Below are 15,510 nucleotides of genomic sequence, written 5' to 3'. Positions count from 1 at the left end.
TTTGTTTTCTACCCCCCAACACTGGAATCTTCACTATGAAATGTGATCTTAATTTTGGTTATACAGTGACTAAGTTCGCCTCTATGGCTAAGGGAGCAACCTGTTTTCGATGGCCACTGTACATAGGTGTAAGATGCAATAACTGATGAGCGGCTTGGCACATGAAGGATGTAAGAGGAACTGTGAGGAGATTGGGTCCGAAAGGCCAACCACCCTTGGGGAGGCAGTGGAAGGGTCAGGCTAGGGAGGAAGTGTGTGTGTGTGTGTGTGTGTTACGGGTGTGGTTGCTTTCCCACACAGGGGCTGTGGTGTGGCTGGTTTTCCTGTAAATGTCATGGGTGAGATTCTGACCTGGAGTTTCTAGGGCACCCAGAACCTCCTCATGATCGTCCAGACACCTGGACACCACAAGGTCAGTGGCACCCACCAAATGGCCTCTGGGAAGTCAGGCAGGACCACTTAAGTTATAGGATTTCAGGCTCCTTTTTCCTAATTTTTCCCCTTAGTGTTTACTCTGTGCCAGAAAGTCTGCAGTCGAGACATACTGGAAGATCCTTAGGGTTTTTCTAGAGCCCAGCACTCCTGGGGAGCAGGACCCTCTAAGTCTGGCAGCTAAGACCTCAGTGAGAATCGTTTTGGGAACACAGAAATTGGCCCTTTGGGCCTGCAGAGTGCTGGGAGCCAGACACGGGAAGGGGGTGAGACCAGGGGAGGAGGCGGGGTGAGGGTGTGGGTGGTGGGCGCTGAGCACACACTTCTCTCCCTACGCGGGGGGGTCAGCTGTGCTCCCTGGAACTCAGACAACACTCACCTTTTAAGGGAGCAAAATGCATATGAACTTTATTTCCTTAGGGTCCCTGGCCCAGTAGCAGCATCGCCAGGAGATGCCCCAGATGGGCTGAATCAGGGGCTTAGGGGCAGGGCCTGGCAGTCTGTTTCCAGTGGTTCCAGGGGATGTGTGTGTATGCTGGAGTTTAAGAACCACTGCTTTAGGTAAACACCCTGAGTATTCTATTTTTCACTGGGTTAGGTATATAAAAGGGCTTTCGTGAAGATGCCCCCAATTTCTTCTGAGTTCCTCTCCCTCAGACCTTTAATAGACACCAGCTCATTAAATCCTCACAGTTAAGGGAACTCAGCCTCAGAGAAACTGCTCTATCCCTGTTCTGAATGGACTGCATCTCAGCAAGGTTTGTGTTCCTGCTGGGGGCCCTGGGAGCTCTGGGGAGAGCCAGCACTTGGGTTTCAAATTGGGTATACCAACTGCTAATGGGACTGTATTTTATGAGGTTAAAAAATGCACTAATTTACTCAACAGACTCAAAAGACTGCTGAGTAAAGTCTTTTTAAAAAATTTACTCAAAGTCTTTGAATTTGAGTCTTTAAATTTATTCCAAAGAGTAAACATACTCTTTACTCAAAAGACTCTTTATTTTTACCCAAAAGACTCTTTACTTTTACTCAAAAGACTCTTCACTTTTACTCAAAAGACTCTTGAGAGTCTCTTGGACTGCAAGGAGATCAAACCAATCAATCCTAAAGAAAACCAATCCTGAATACTCACTGGATGCTGAAGCTGAAGCTCCAATACTTCGGCCACTTGATGCAAATAGCCGACTCATTGGAAAAGACCCTCATGCTGGGAAGTACTGAGGGCAGGAGGAGAACGGGGCTCAGAGGATTAGACAGTTGGATGGCATCACAGACTCAATGGACATGAGTTTAAGCCAAGCTCTGGGAGAAGGTGAAGGACAGGGAAGCCTGGCATGCTGCAGTCCATGGGCTGGCAAACAGTCGGACACGACTGAGAGACTGAACAACAACTTAACAGTCATTTGTTAAGCATCTACTGTGTTTAGTTTTACTTTTGGGATATTAACCAGCTGTGCCTCAGCCCTGGGTCACTCCTACGCTGGCCCTTTCTCCACCCTTCATGCTCGCCGGGACAGGTTCCCTGCTGGAAACTCTTTCGTTTGGGGAGGGTGAGCCATACCGTTCAAATAGGCATTCTGGATGTCGATTGCCTTCGTGGACTGGTCATCGGTGGCGCAGTGCGGATGGTGGGACGGGGCCCCGAACACCTCCAGCACCCCCTTGGTGAGGCCCGGCTCAAACATCATGCTGCGGCTCCTGACGCTCACGTTCTCACAGCCCGGGTACAGGTTGTTGATGCTCACGGACACTGTGGGCCAGAGAACAGGCACGTTAGATCTTGCCTGCTCTGTCCCTCCCAGCCTCCGCCCTCTGTCTCCCCATCCCTTCAGGCCAGGGTGTGTGTGTGTGTCCCTCGCATATGCTGGGCAGCAACGTTTCCCAGGGACATTGTGCTGATTCTGTTTGCTCCACCTCTTGTATCCTTTCCTGTGCTGCTCTGTGCACTGAGAGGCCGACCAGATGGACTGCCTCTCCCAGGCTTGCTCGCCATTTGCCTCCAGTTAGGGTATGCTGATGGGAGGCACTGGAGAAGAAGGTTGATGCCCATGTCCCCTTGCACTGCCTGCTGCTTTTCTGATGCCAGTTGTGTCTCTGACTCTAGACTTCCCTGAGCAGCTTCTCCCCTGGAGCTCCAGCTTTCCCAGGATTGTGACTTCTTCCTCTTGCCCTTTCTGCCCCAGGGGTGGTAACTAACCTGGCCTCTGGGTGCTTCACCCTCTCTTTTATGTTCCTGTGAATTGTGTCTGTGACTTGAACCTTTCATTAAATCCCCACCAGGAGCCTGACTGATACAGGTGAGATGAGTATCACTCTGGCACATGAGAAGTTAGATCGAATGAAAAATGATCTTAGATGGTAGCAGGCCAGAGCATTAATTAATGCTGACTCACACAGTGAGAAAGCTATTGCTTTAAAAGATCCCCTTGAAAGTTTTTAAATTGCTTTAGCAGCAAGTCTCAGTTTGTGGCATTAAGTCTTTAGCATGTCTTCAATCCTTGCTAATCTTCCCTTTTTATAAGGAGGGAGTGGGTAACAGTATATGAGCTTCCCTGGTGGCTCAGATGGTAAAGAAACTGCCTGCAATGCAGGAGACCTGGGTTTGATCTCTGGGTTGGGAAGATCCTCTGGAGAAGGGAATGGCTACCCATTGTGGTCTGGAGAATTCCATGGACAGAGTAGCTTGACAGACTACAGTCCATGGGGTTGCAAAGAGTTGGACACGACTGGGAGACTTTCACTTTCAACAGTATATAGCTAGGTTTTCATCACATCACTGTTCACTGTATCTATTTTTATTTACTGGTAGCAGTGGTATTGGTTTTCTATTCATGGAAAGGACATGAAGGATTTCATTTTCAAATCTATATATTTTAGTAAATAAAAAGAACCAGTTTTAAAGATGTTATCATGAATAATAATGGTAGAACTTTGTGAGAGATCAGTTGAATAACACAGTTGGGTCCCCTGGGCCACGGGCAGAGCCCTGTGTGTCCTCAGCCTGACTGCTCGCTGGCTTGCTTGTCTCTCCAACAGATCTCCAACAGTATGGTGAAGGCTAGGACTTGGGTGGGCACATTTGGGGGCTCTGAGAGTGCATCTGGGAGGGGCTCAGTGAACTAAATCATACTATACAGTTAGTACCTTTGCTTCAGAGTTGATAGTGACAGACACTGCAAGGTCATTACACCTGGGCCACCTGACTTTTAAAACTGGTGATCCAAACACAAAGATAACCCTTGTTGAAAGACCAAACATTTTAGACAGAGGACATAGACAATAGGAATTTTCAAGAGGTTTGAGGGGGAGGAGGATAAAATTGGAGCTCAAAGGCTGGGTCAGGTACAAGGGAGGAAGAAGGGGCAATAAGATGGGAAGAATTATTCATATATATGTTCTCTGCCCTACAATCTTCCTCCAGCCCTGGTATAAAAGGGGGAAACTTGGCAAACAGAAAGGTAAAGACCAATACTCTAGGCCAACAAGATAGTGTATTTCTTTAGAGATTGTTAGTCCAAGTCTGAGAAAAGCCATGTGACTTCCATAAGAATGGGTGTGTCCATTTTCCTGTGCTTCAAAACCTGTGTCTGGGACGGCCACTGTCAGGAATAAGTTTTGTCTTAGTAGCACTGTGGAGAAGGCAATGGCACCCCACTCCAGTACTCTTGCCTGGAAAATCCCATGGATGGAGGAGCCTGGTGGGCTGCGGTCCCTGGGGTCGCTAAGAGTCGGACACGACTGAGCGACTTCACTTTCACTTTTCACTTTCACGCACTGGAGAAGGAAATGGCAACCCACTCCAGTGTTCTTGCCTGGAGAATCCCAGGGACGGAGCCTGGTGGGCTGCCAACTATGGGGTCGCACAGGGTCGGACACGACTGAGCAGCAGCAGCAGCACCAGCAGCACTGGGGGCTTGCCGAGGGAGAACAGACCAGAGTCGGTAAATGACAGGCACCCCTGTACCTCACTGACAGTTTTTGTTGGGAGGATGAAAATCAGGACATTGTTGTACACGGTATTATTAAAGAACTACTTTACAGGGAAACAATAAAACCACGAGGGAAAATCACTTCTCGGCCTTTTGGCTAAGATCATGTGTAAATCAGGAGGAAAGCATTTTTGCTAACCACTGACCTCTAGTGGTAAAAAGTGGAAGGCCCCGATGGAGAAGCCACTTAAGCACCCAGGTCAGAAGAGACTTCCTGCAAACACTGCTCTCTGGTAAGCAGGCAACAGCCTTCTGCAGTGCTCTTTCTGGACATTCACTCCTCCGCTGGCACCAGGGGCTTCCTTCCTACCGCAGAATCACTGTTCAACAGCTGTGGCACAAAGGCAGTGTGTGCGGCAGCCATGTGTCATGAGCGGCTGTACCAGGTCCCCCAAGCCATGCTATCCTGTCTCCTGGCTGATGGCTCAGCCTCTAGCTCCAGCATAATGCAAAAGGCAAGTTTCTAAAAGCCCACAATCTTCCTGGCGCCTGAATGACGTAAATGTGCTCATGCAGGCATCTGTCCCAGGGAAAGGAGGAAGGCCTGACCATTCTAGCAGAAATCAGGGGTGTCCAGAGCTGGGGTGCAGCTGAGCCTGGCTGCAACAGACCTCCTTCCCTGAAGACCATGCTCCAGAACAGCCTATCCTCATGCCTTACAAAGAAACGCTGCCCCGTCCCTTCTCCTAAGGTACGCAAGGCCCCCAGAGCCTGCTGCCCTCCCCAAGCCGGGTCCCCCCCAGTTGGCCCTCCTGGTGCTTCATATCTGTGCCATGCTGTTTTCCTGAGGACCCCCTTCTGTTTTGTGAGGGTCGGAAAGTGACTGTTAGGCTGCCTGGTGTGGGGCTGCAGGGGTCCAGGCTTCACGTGCTGCTGCTTCCTGCCTGCACTCTGCAGCCGGGGGCCTGCTGGCCCCGCACTGGGCAGGGCAGGAGAAGGGCCTGACACAGAGCCTCCTGCAGAAAACACAGCCTTCCAGCTCTTATCAGCCTCAGCAGGACTAGAATTAGCTGCGAGTGAATCGGCCTCAGCAGGACTAGAGTTAGCTGCGAGTGAATCTTGTCACCTCCAGGAACTGTCCATATGGACACTTCAGCCACCCTCAGAGCAGACCAGCCACCTGGGCACGAAGCCGGGTGGGCCTCTTCCGTCCTTGCCCAGGCCCTCTGGGAGGCTGCCTGGCCTTGGTCAGACAGATTTGGGATGAACTAGGAGTGACCTTAGCCCAAGGGTCACACACACCAATGCACTGCTGAAATGTCATTTCTGTCACAGGGAGAAATTTCAGACACAGATATGGGGAGTCTACTCTTGAGCTCTCCCTCCTGGAGTTAGGGGGCTGGGTGGGGGCAGGGCAAAATGCAGAGCCTGGGCCCCTTGATATGGTGCTACGCCCCTCATCTCAGCCACTAACTGGTTCCAGGTAGAAATGTGAATCCAGCATGGCCAGAGCTCCCAATTTTATTTTTTACAAGAAACCAAATAAATATCTAACTTTTTAGGTGAGGTGTCCTGATTTGCAAATGCTGGAAGTTAATTCAACTTTTCTCCTTCCCTTTCCTCATACTACAAAAATGCTGCAGCTTACCCAGCTGCTGACCTCTGACTTCACATCTCTGCACCCCGAGTTACTTTTCTCTGTGCTGATCGCAGTCAGGGACACTCATCTGATCCAGAGCACCTGTCGTCCTTGAGAGAATCTTGTGTAACTCAGCCCCATGACTCACGTCTCTCTAAGCTCTGGCTGGAAGATGCAGTGAGATTTGCCGATAATCTAGTCATCCTGAGGGGCTTCCCTGGTGGCTCAGATGGTAAAGAATCTGCCTGCAATGCAGGTTCGATCCCTGGGTTGGGAAGATCCCCTGGAGAAGGAAATGGCAACCCACTCCAGTATTCTTGCCGGGAGAATCCCATGGGCAGAGGAGCCTGGAAAGCTACAGTCCATGGGGTCACAAAGAGTTGGATATGACTGAGTGATAACTCCTTCTTTCACTTTAGCCATCCTGAGCTGTGTTTTATCAAGAATCTACTTCTGGATTCTTCCGGACATGGGAACTGATCAGAGGAAGAAGAATGGAGATCCGACTTCTGAGAAGTGAGGGTAGAGCTGTTCTCCCTCCTGGAGAGCCTGTATGTCACCTGAAGTATGCCCATGAGCTCCTGCAGCATAAGTGAAGTGAGAAAGTTGTTCAGTCGTGTCCAACTCTTTTCGACTTCACGGACTGTAAAGTCCATGGAATTCACCAGGCCAGAATACTGGAGTAGGTAGCCGTTCCCTTCTCCAGGGGATCTTCCCAACCCAAGAATCGAACCCGGGTCTCTTGCATTGCAGGTAGATTCTTTACCAGCTGAGCCACAAGGGATGCCCCCTGCAGCATAAATTCATATCTAATATGGCTAATGAAAATTCCAGATCATGGATCTGTAGAGATCCCATCTTTGTCTCTGCTCTTTGTCTGTTTCTCTCTGCCTCCCTCCCGCTGCACCTCCTAGCCTCAAGTCACTGAGAGTGGAGTGACCTTACCCACAGGAGGTGAGAATTGGCTCCTTCTAGGGGCAACCCCAGGAACTGCTAGAGAAGCTCACTTTGAACCTTAAGCAAACGTTGGCATGTCCATACAGAGGCTGAACTTAATGGTCAAATCTGGAAAACTACTGGCTTCTGAGAAGGTATAAACCTATCTTACATCCTGAAATTGAGCAAAGTTACAGTGGAAAATGGAAAATGTGAGCACAAATATGCCCCAAGTCAGATGGAGTTATAAGCGTTATTAACAAGCCCTGGCTCAGGAGCCAGACACTTCATGAACTGCCAGCTGTGTGACTCTAGGCAGTGTATCTGACCCCTCAAGGCTTCAATAAAAGGGTGGAAAAAATGCCAATAAAGCTGTCACGTGGATTAAATGAGGTGTCAAACGTACCACATTTTGCCCCGTTCCTGGCACACGGTTAGTGCTCAGTTTGCACTAGCAGTATGCATTAGCAATATTATAATCATTCTAATTATATGTCCATTTTGGCCGTACTTCTTCCCCTAGTTCAAATCCTATTGCTGTGCTCAGAGCGAAAAAGTTGAAAGGGCATGAAGATCTCAGTCAATGGTCCCTCACCCTACTAATGCTGCCCAGACCTCCTTCCTCGTGGAGAGAGAAATTACATAGAAACAAAACTTTGAAACCCCTGTTTTCATTCTAGGTAACAGATATGACACTTTTGTATTATATACAGAAAGTGAATCCGAGGCACAGAGTTTCAAAAATGACATTGTTCAGAAAAGTCTGAAGGTCTATATTCCTATCTTTGAAAAACTTAATTCCCTTACTCTAAAAGGGGGGCGGGGTCAGGAAAAACAACACCCCAGACTGTTCAGCTTCCTCTTGGTCATCTCCGGTGTTTCTCCCTGGGAGGGACAGGTCACCCTGCAGTTCTGGGTGTGGGCCCACTGATAACTGTGTCTGTGGGAGGTGGGGGTAGATGGCAGCATCTGCTTTCCAACCAAGGTCCAGGTGAGCGGATGGACCAATTGAAAAACCATTAAGGAGACTTTCAAAACCACCACCCCACTTCCAGATACGCGTGGATGGGCCTCCCATGCACCCAGACTTGTTGCTCTGCGTTCTTGCATTCCTGGACGTGCGCACAGCATTCCAAGGAGTGTCAGGGGAGAGGACCCATCCTGGGAGCTGATATTCCATCTGTGCAACCTTGAATCTGTGTCAGTCTCAGTTCTTTGCGTCTTCAAGGGCAGAGTCCCTGAGCAGAATATGACACAGTTGTGCTGTTTTCCATGTCTGTGACTGTGGACTGTGAGTTCAGTGAGCCCCTTTCCTTGCTAGCATGGGGGCAGGGTGTACTTGCTGCCAAGAGTGAGGTGGACACAGGGCCAAGAGCCAGGGGGCCCACACCGTGAAGCCACCAAGGTGGCAGGAGTCAGTCAGCCTCGGGCCAAGTGCTCAAAACAAAGCCACCCTTCCTCCCGGCTTTGACTTTGGAAGCACCCAGTGGAGAGACAAGGGCTGGTGGGGTGCACGCATACCTGCCGGCTTGGAGGCCAGGGGTGAGGGTGGGAACCGGGTAGAGTTGGTGGAGGAGAGCCGGGGCCGGCGTCTTCGGAAGAAGCTCCTCAGCAGCCCACACTTGAGAGATTCCACCAGAGTGGTCTTCCCAGACCCCGAGTAGCCAAACAGCTTCAGCTTGATTCTTGGCTGCAGGTTCTGTGTGGGTCGCAGTTGCTGGATGAAGAGTCCTCGGTGTGTGTCCTGCATAGAGATGAAATGGGCCCTTAGTCAGGGAGAAGAGCAGGCTCTGAGCAAAACACACATGCTGATTCCCACAGTTCAAGAACCCAGCTGCTTGGGACTTCCCTGGGGGTCCATTGGTTAGGACTCTGTGCCCAGGTTTGATCCCTGGTCAGAGGAACTAAGATCCTGCAAGCTGTGCAGTGAGGGCAGAAGATAAACAAAAACATAAAACAGCCCCCAAAACAAACAAACAAAAGATCCCCAATGCATCCTTCTGGTCTGTGAGTTTTCTTTGCCTTTAAAAAAAAAAAAATGGAGGTAAAAGTAACCTTATTATAACATTAGTTTCAAATCAATGTAAATGATTTGATGTTTGTATCTATTGTGAAATGATCATCATGGTAAGTCTAGTTAACATCCATCACTACCCACAGTAAAAATATTTTTTTGTGATGCGAATATTAAAGATCTATTCTCATCAACTTTTGAATGTGCTGTAGAGTATTATTAACTCTAGTCAACAGCTGTGCATTATAGCCCCAAGGTTTATTTAATTTCTAACTGGAAGTCTGTACTTCAGGAGGTCTGCAATTTCTACTCACGTGGTAGATACCTCTTGTTCTGTCCCCATGGCATTAAAAATTTTTAAATGTAAAACAGATATAACATAGGCTCCCCAGGTGGCGCTAGTGGTAAAGAACCTGCTGCCAATGCAGGAGACATAAGAGATGCAGGTCTGAACCCTGGGTGGGGAAGATCCCCTGGAGAAGGACATGGCAGCTCACTCCAGTACTCCTGCCTGGAGAATCCCAGGGGCAGAGAAGCCTGGAGGGCTACAGTCCATAGGGTCACAAAGAGTCAGACACGACTGAAGCAACTTAGCACGCATGCAGACATAACATACAGTTCACCATTTTAACCATTTTAAAACAGACCTTTCGGCGGTTTTTACTACATGTACGACTATCACTGCTATTTGGTCCCAAAGCACTTTCACCTGCCCCACAAGGAAACTCTGTACCTATTGGTGGTTACTTCCCAGCCCTCCCTCTGCCCTGCCACTAGCAACCACCGATGTGCTCTGTCTCAGTGGATTTGCCCACTCCCATTGCACTTCGATGCATGATGAACTAGGTAGAACAATTCCTGGGAAGCAGTCTAGACTGGCCTGGGCACCTGCCCCTTCTGTGTGGAAGAGTCCTGCTCCTTGATGACATTCTGAAGGTACAAGGTGATGAGAAGAAGGGCGTCACAAGGAACAAAGTTAAATGCTGGGGAAGGGCCTGCAGGCCGTGATAACATTTCTGCTGTCTTCTTTCTCAGCCCTACAGGGAGAAGCAGAAGTCTCCCCAGCCCTGGATGATGCACAGATTCATCAACAAACATTCATGGAGGACCTCCTGTGTGCTAGAACAGGAGGGTCTATACCAGCCCCAGATCCGCAGCTTTGAGGAGAGACAGACACATGAACAATGTGTTATCATATAAAACATGGGTGCTTTTGAAGAGATGGTGCTGGCGAGGAGCTCTGTACACCTGGAGAACCCACCTCAAAGGCTACATGGTGGAACGCTGGTCATGCCACGCTAGCTCCATCCTGGCCTCATGCACCCTCTTGGCTCTCAGCTCCCAGATGTGTAATAACAGCCTCTGGCTTGCAGCCTGAGGACGAGTCCGTCTCCCCTACCCACGATGACTCCCTATGCTTTAGCCTGTTAACTCCTTGCACCCTAGGAGACCTATCTTGCTTTGACCTCTCCCAGAAGTTTCCTCAGGGGCAGGCTCCAGCCCACACGTGGTTCTCCATCATGACCCCACTGGACTGGAGGGTAATCATGTGATACTTTTCCCCTCTAAAACAGAGGCCAACTTGAGGCCAGGACAGTATCCCCAGCACCCGGCTCACCTAGGATGGCCAATAAAGGGGTGCTGCATAAATGAGGTACTCAGAGTGACCCATGCAGGAGTGCCTCAGAGCTAAGGGTCTGCCTTTTTCTTTCAGTGCGATCGCAGGCCTGGCTGGGCCCCTGCTTCCAGACCTAAATGCTAGGAGGTGCTGATTTAATGCTCATCTCCTCCTCCTGAGCCATTGTTACATTTTCCACCAACAACCCAGGATGGGAGCCCTAGGGCACGCTCATGCCCTAGTAGCAAACTCACAACTCTCCTGCATTCCTTCCTCCGTTTCCTCCTGGTAAACTCCAACCCATCTTTCTTGACACGGGGAACACCACCCAGGAGCTGGCATTTTGAAAATGGATGGTGGCAGTTTTATTTCCCAGCGCTGGGGGCATGCTGCTGGTGGGCGGTGGGTAGGTAGGTGCTGGGCTCCTGACATGTACACACAATGTTCTGAATGGGATGAATTCTCCCGAGTCTGCTTGACTTCTGAGTGTCTGCTAAGCATTTATATAAGAGAAAGACCTTGTTTGTGATCATCTGAACTTAGGACTTAACTGCATTTTAATATGACCCAGAGGGTTTTGAGAGGGTATGGCTTAATACATACTGATTTTCCCAAGAGTGCACCAATTGTATATGTTGGTGGAATTATACACACATTCTTTTCCGCTTAATCTTTCAGAAGCTCTGACCCCCACTTGTAAAATGTCAGCCTGTTGCTGCTGTTTTGAGTTGCTGTCCCTCCAACATCCATGGCATCTGTAGGTGTTTCATTCGGGGATTCTGTGGATGGGCCCAAGCATCTGTCAAGTTAACAATGTCTCCTCATCGCCTCTGCTGTGCAATTACATACTGAAACACATTCTATTATACCACATATATATTACTTTGATGTCTTTGTTATATTACAGTTAGGGCATTCTGTTGATCTTTTAAAATTACCTCAGTAGGTACACTGTTACCTTTGAGTTTTATTTCAGGAGAGTGACGGCGGCATCACAAAATGTACATTATAAAGCAGGGGTCCCCAACCCCCCACCAGCCCTTGGTCTGTTAGGGCACAGGAAGCACAGCAGGAGGTGAGCAGCAAAGCTCCATCCACTGCTCCCCAGGGTTCGAATTACTACTGCTCAGTGCTGCCTGGGCTGAGAGCCCTCTGCTCCTTCCAGTTCCACTCAGGACAGTGGTGGACTAGCAGTGGCTGGTGGTCTGTCTGCCTGCTCCCCAAGTCAGCCCCAGAAATGGAGGAAAGCGGGAAGAGGGGATGGTGACGGTGGGCTGTGTCGGCCTGGTTAGTCCAGGATGAACAAGAATCCTGCAAACCACTCCCCTATCCAAAAGGTTGGGCACCACTGTTAGAAAGTATTGGTTCTCCTAGGGTTGGAAACCACACTTTGGACAGTGATCTGTAGAACATGGGGTTGTCCTTGTTGAGTTTCTTCTTTTAACCTCAAATCTCAGCAGGTACTGAGACAAAACGCTGCACTGGGCGGAAAGGGCTGGAGTATCTTGCCAGCACTTCCCCTGAATTATGACCCAGGTCAGCACAGGAGTTGAAAAGTTCTATTCTGAGGCAGTTACTCATTGGGGTGCTGCTGATCAGACAAGAAGAAATGGGGCACTGGCTTCTCCCTGATGCCATTTACTGTGGCAGATGAGCCCATGACCCCTGAAGCCAATCTACCTCCTTTCATTACAATTGAATCTTCAAACTAGCCCTTCTATCTTCAAGTCGTGGGTGCTGCATGCTAAGTTGCTTCAGTCATGTTGACTCTTTGCAACCCCACGAACTGTAGCCCCCAGGCTCCTCTGTCCATGGGATTCTTCAGGCAAGAATACTGGAGTGGGTTGCCATGCCCTCCTCCAGGGGATCTTCCCAACCCAGGGATCGAACCCACGTGTCTTATGTCTCCTGCATTGGCAGGGGGTGCTTTACCACTAGTGCCAGCCACTGCACAGTGAGTGTCTGAATTGGGAGCAGCTCCCTCCTTTAGGAGTATCTCATGAATTAATAAAAAAGTTTTCCACCTAGTCCATGACACATGGCTAACTAACACGGACAGATTCTTTGCGTGAATCCAGGATGTGCTTCTCCTGAGATGCAGCAAAGGCAGAAAACCTGCTTCTGGCTTTAGTCCCATCACTGAACCTGGGGGCATTACCCATAGCATTGCTCTATTCTGTCTGTTCCGTGTCCTCTGATCCTGACACTCTGAGGCTGGGCCAACACATCTGTCCTGTGTGAAGAAGGAGTGAGGGCACCTCTGTTCCCTCGCATGAGTCCCGCAGGTCTAAGCCCAAGTCTGAACAGACTGCAGTCACCCTCGGACACAGGTGTTATCCCATTGCTTCCAGCAGCTGCTCTGAACTAATGTGGGCTTGTCCCATGCCACCGAGAGAGGGTGTGTCTTGGCCTTGCTCAGTGCTGCCTGGGCTGAGAGCCCTCTGCTCCTTCCAGTTCCACTCAGGACAGTGATGGACTAGCAGTGGCTGGTGGTCTGTCTGCCTGCTCCCCAAGTCAGCCCCAGAAATGGAGGAAAGCGGGAAGAGGGGATGGTGACGGTGGGCTGTGTCGGCCTGGTTAGTCCAGGATGAACAAGAATCCTGCAAGGTCAAGTTTAGAGGAAATCCCCCACCCTTGACATCTGAGCAAACTCTTCACACCCTACCTTAATATCTGAGCACCTGCCCTGCCTTTAGCAATAATCCTGATGAGTATTATAATCTTTAAAACTTCCTATGTTTCTGTTGCCTCAATGTCCCCACAAATAGAGAATGTGAGTGCCAGCCCAGGTATACCAGTGTGTAAGTGGGCTCAGCCACAGGTTCCCCTTCCTACCTTCCCACTGTGACCCCTGACATTCAAATGCCCCAGTGACACGCCCTGCACCTTTCCATGTGTACCCACCCTGACCCCAGTAAAGCACTTGCCCCAGGGGCTCTCTACTTCTCCCTGCTTAACTGAGTCTGAGTTCCACGACCCAACCCTAATCCCTCTCTCTCTGGGACCAATGATATACACACTGCATTTCCCCTGAGCCTCCCTTCCGTCTCCTCTTGTGGCCTCAGCTGGCTGACCATCTCATGAAAGAATCCAAGGCATGGGTTTCTAGCAAGAAACCCCTTAGCCTTTGGGTTTTGTCTTAGTGATTTTCCATCCATGAACCCCACCTAATTCCTTGGTTATAAATCCCTGCTTGTCCTTGTTGAAGTTGGGGTTGAGCTGATCTCTTTCCTCTGCTCCGCACCCACTGCAGTACCCCCAAATAGTCAATCCTACCATCTTCAAAAAGGGTCCCGAACTATTCTTTCATGAACACACCTAGGAGTTGCGACAGATGCATTTCCTGTCTGCAGCAGTAACTTCCAGGTTTGTAACTTTCAGGTTTGTATCTTCCAGCTTACGCTGTGCTTTCACTCACATTCCTCGTTAAACCTCAAAGAAACCTTTGCGGTTACTGTGGCCGTTCTCCCTTTCAGATGGGGAAACCAAGGCTCAGAGAGGTCAAGGCCCTTTCTTGACCAAGGCGAAGGCAGAACTAGGTTTTCTTTCTACCACTGCTGTCACTGAAAGGGAGGTGATGGGTTTCTAGAAGAGGAGCGGGGAGCAGGGAGGAGTAAACAAGGATTTACAAAGTTGAGAACAGAAACTCAAAGCTGGGTTGTGCTTCAGCTATTAGTCCTAGGACTATGAATATCCAACAAGGGCCATTTCCAGTTCATTTCACTAAGAAAACACTTCCCAGTTAGTGCAGAGTCCTGATTTAAAGTAAGGCTTATAAGTCATTGCTATGAAAAGGCTCAGTAGGATGAGAGTGCACCCCGCCTCCCCACTCTGGATTTGCACAGACAAAGGGTACACTCGGGCACCTCATTTTTCCTAAGCAAATGAGTTGGACTGCTGGCCTGTGTTAACAGGCTCCATGTCCTTGGGGAGCTCCAGGGGAGTACCTTTTTTTTTTTAGCTTTTTTTTTTTTTTTTACTTTACAATATTGTATTGGTTTTGCCATACATCAACATGCATCCGGCACAGGTGTACACATGTTCCCCATCCTGAACCCTGCTCCCACCTCCCTCCCCATACCATCCCTCTAGGTCATCCCAGTGCACCAGCCCCAAGCTTTTTAATCAGAAATACAGATTGAACCCTTCTTCTGCAGGGACTGCATTCATGTCAGAATCCATCACTAGCTCTCATGCTGTTTCCCAAATATAACAATCCTCAAGAAATCTTGTTTTGTCCTAGAAAATACTGCTTCATGGGACTGACAGCTCAGCTTTTACAGTGTCCTCGATTCTGGGACGATCATACAAACACACACACTTTCTCACCTTTCAAGTGGAGATGAATGGCAGGCAGGTGAGAAAAATATTTCAATGGCCAAAGAAAGGGGTCTAGGGGTTGCAAGCCATCCACATTCCTGCTCTCTGCCCAGGGCCTTCACACATCTCCCTGCCCTCCCTTCCCCTTCAGTCAGGACCTGCTGGCCTGGACTGGGAGGGACTCTCACCCTTTACTTTGCCCTTGGGAAGATGGGCTGGGAAACTGCTAAAGGCAAGGACAAGCAGAATATACTCCAGTCTTCAGTCCAAGGAAATCTAACCTTGTCCTCAAGGAGGGCCCCTCCCCACTGGCACTCACTAAGAACCATGAAGAATCTGAACACAGAATTTGAGACAGCCCTCTGCGACAGAGGTGTGGTACTGGAGAAGATTCTTGAGAGTCCCTTGGACAGCAAGGATATCAAACCAGTCAGCCTTAAAGGAAATCAATCCTGAATATTCACTGCAAGGACCAATACTGAAGCTTCAGTATTTTGGCCACCTGATGTGAAGAGCCAGCTCATTAGAAAAGACCCTGATATTGGGAAAGATTGAAGGCAGGAGGAGAAGGGGGTGACAGAGGATGAGATGGTTGGATGACCATCGACTCAATGGACATGAG

The 15,510-nt window shown here is 49.4% G+C and overlaps 1 protein-coding gene across 2 annotated transcripts in view; it reads right to left on the bottom strand.

The window, feature by feature from the left end:
• Positions 1-15,510, bottom strand: part of DAPK1 (death associated protein kinase 1) — a 210,994-nt gene that overhangs the window by 11,873 nt on the left and 183,611 nt on the right. For both annotated transcript variants that reach the window (XM_055578982.1, XM_055578983.1), the window contains exons 20-21: positions 8,458-8,680; positions 1,994-2,182 (exon numbers count right to left, since the gene is read on the bottom strand). In XM_055578982.1, the coding sequence (XP_055434957.1) occupies positions 1,994-2,182; positions 8,458-8,680 (412 nt within the window). The remainder of the gene's footprint in view (positions 1-1,993; positions 2,183-8,457; positions 8,681-15,510) is intronic.

This window comes from Bubalus kerabau, chromosome 4, assembly GCF_029407905.1.
Source record: "Bubalus kerabau isolate K-KA32 ecotype Philippines breed swamp buffalo chromosome 4, PCC_UOA_SB_1v2, whole genome shotgun sequence".
NCBI lineage: Eukaryota > Metazoa > Chordata > Mammalia > Artiodactyla > Bovidae > Bubalus > Bubalus kerabau.
The sequence above is the reverse complement of the archived record's forward strand: the minus strand, read 5'-3'. Positions and strand labels throughout refer to the sequence as shown.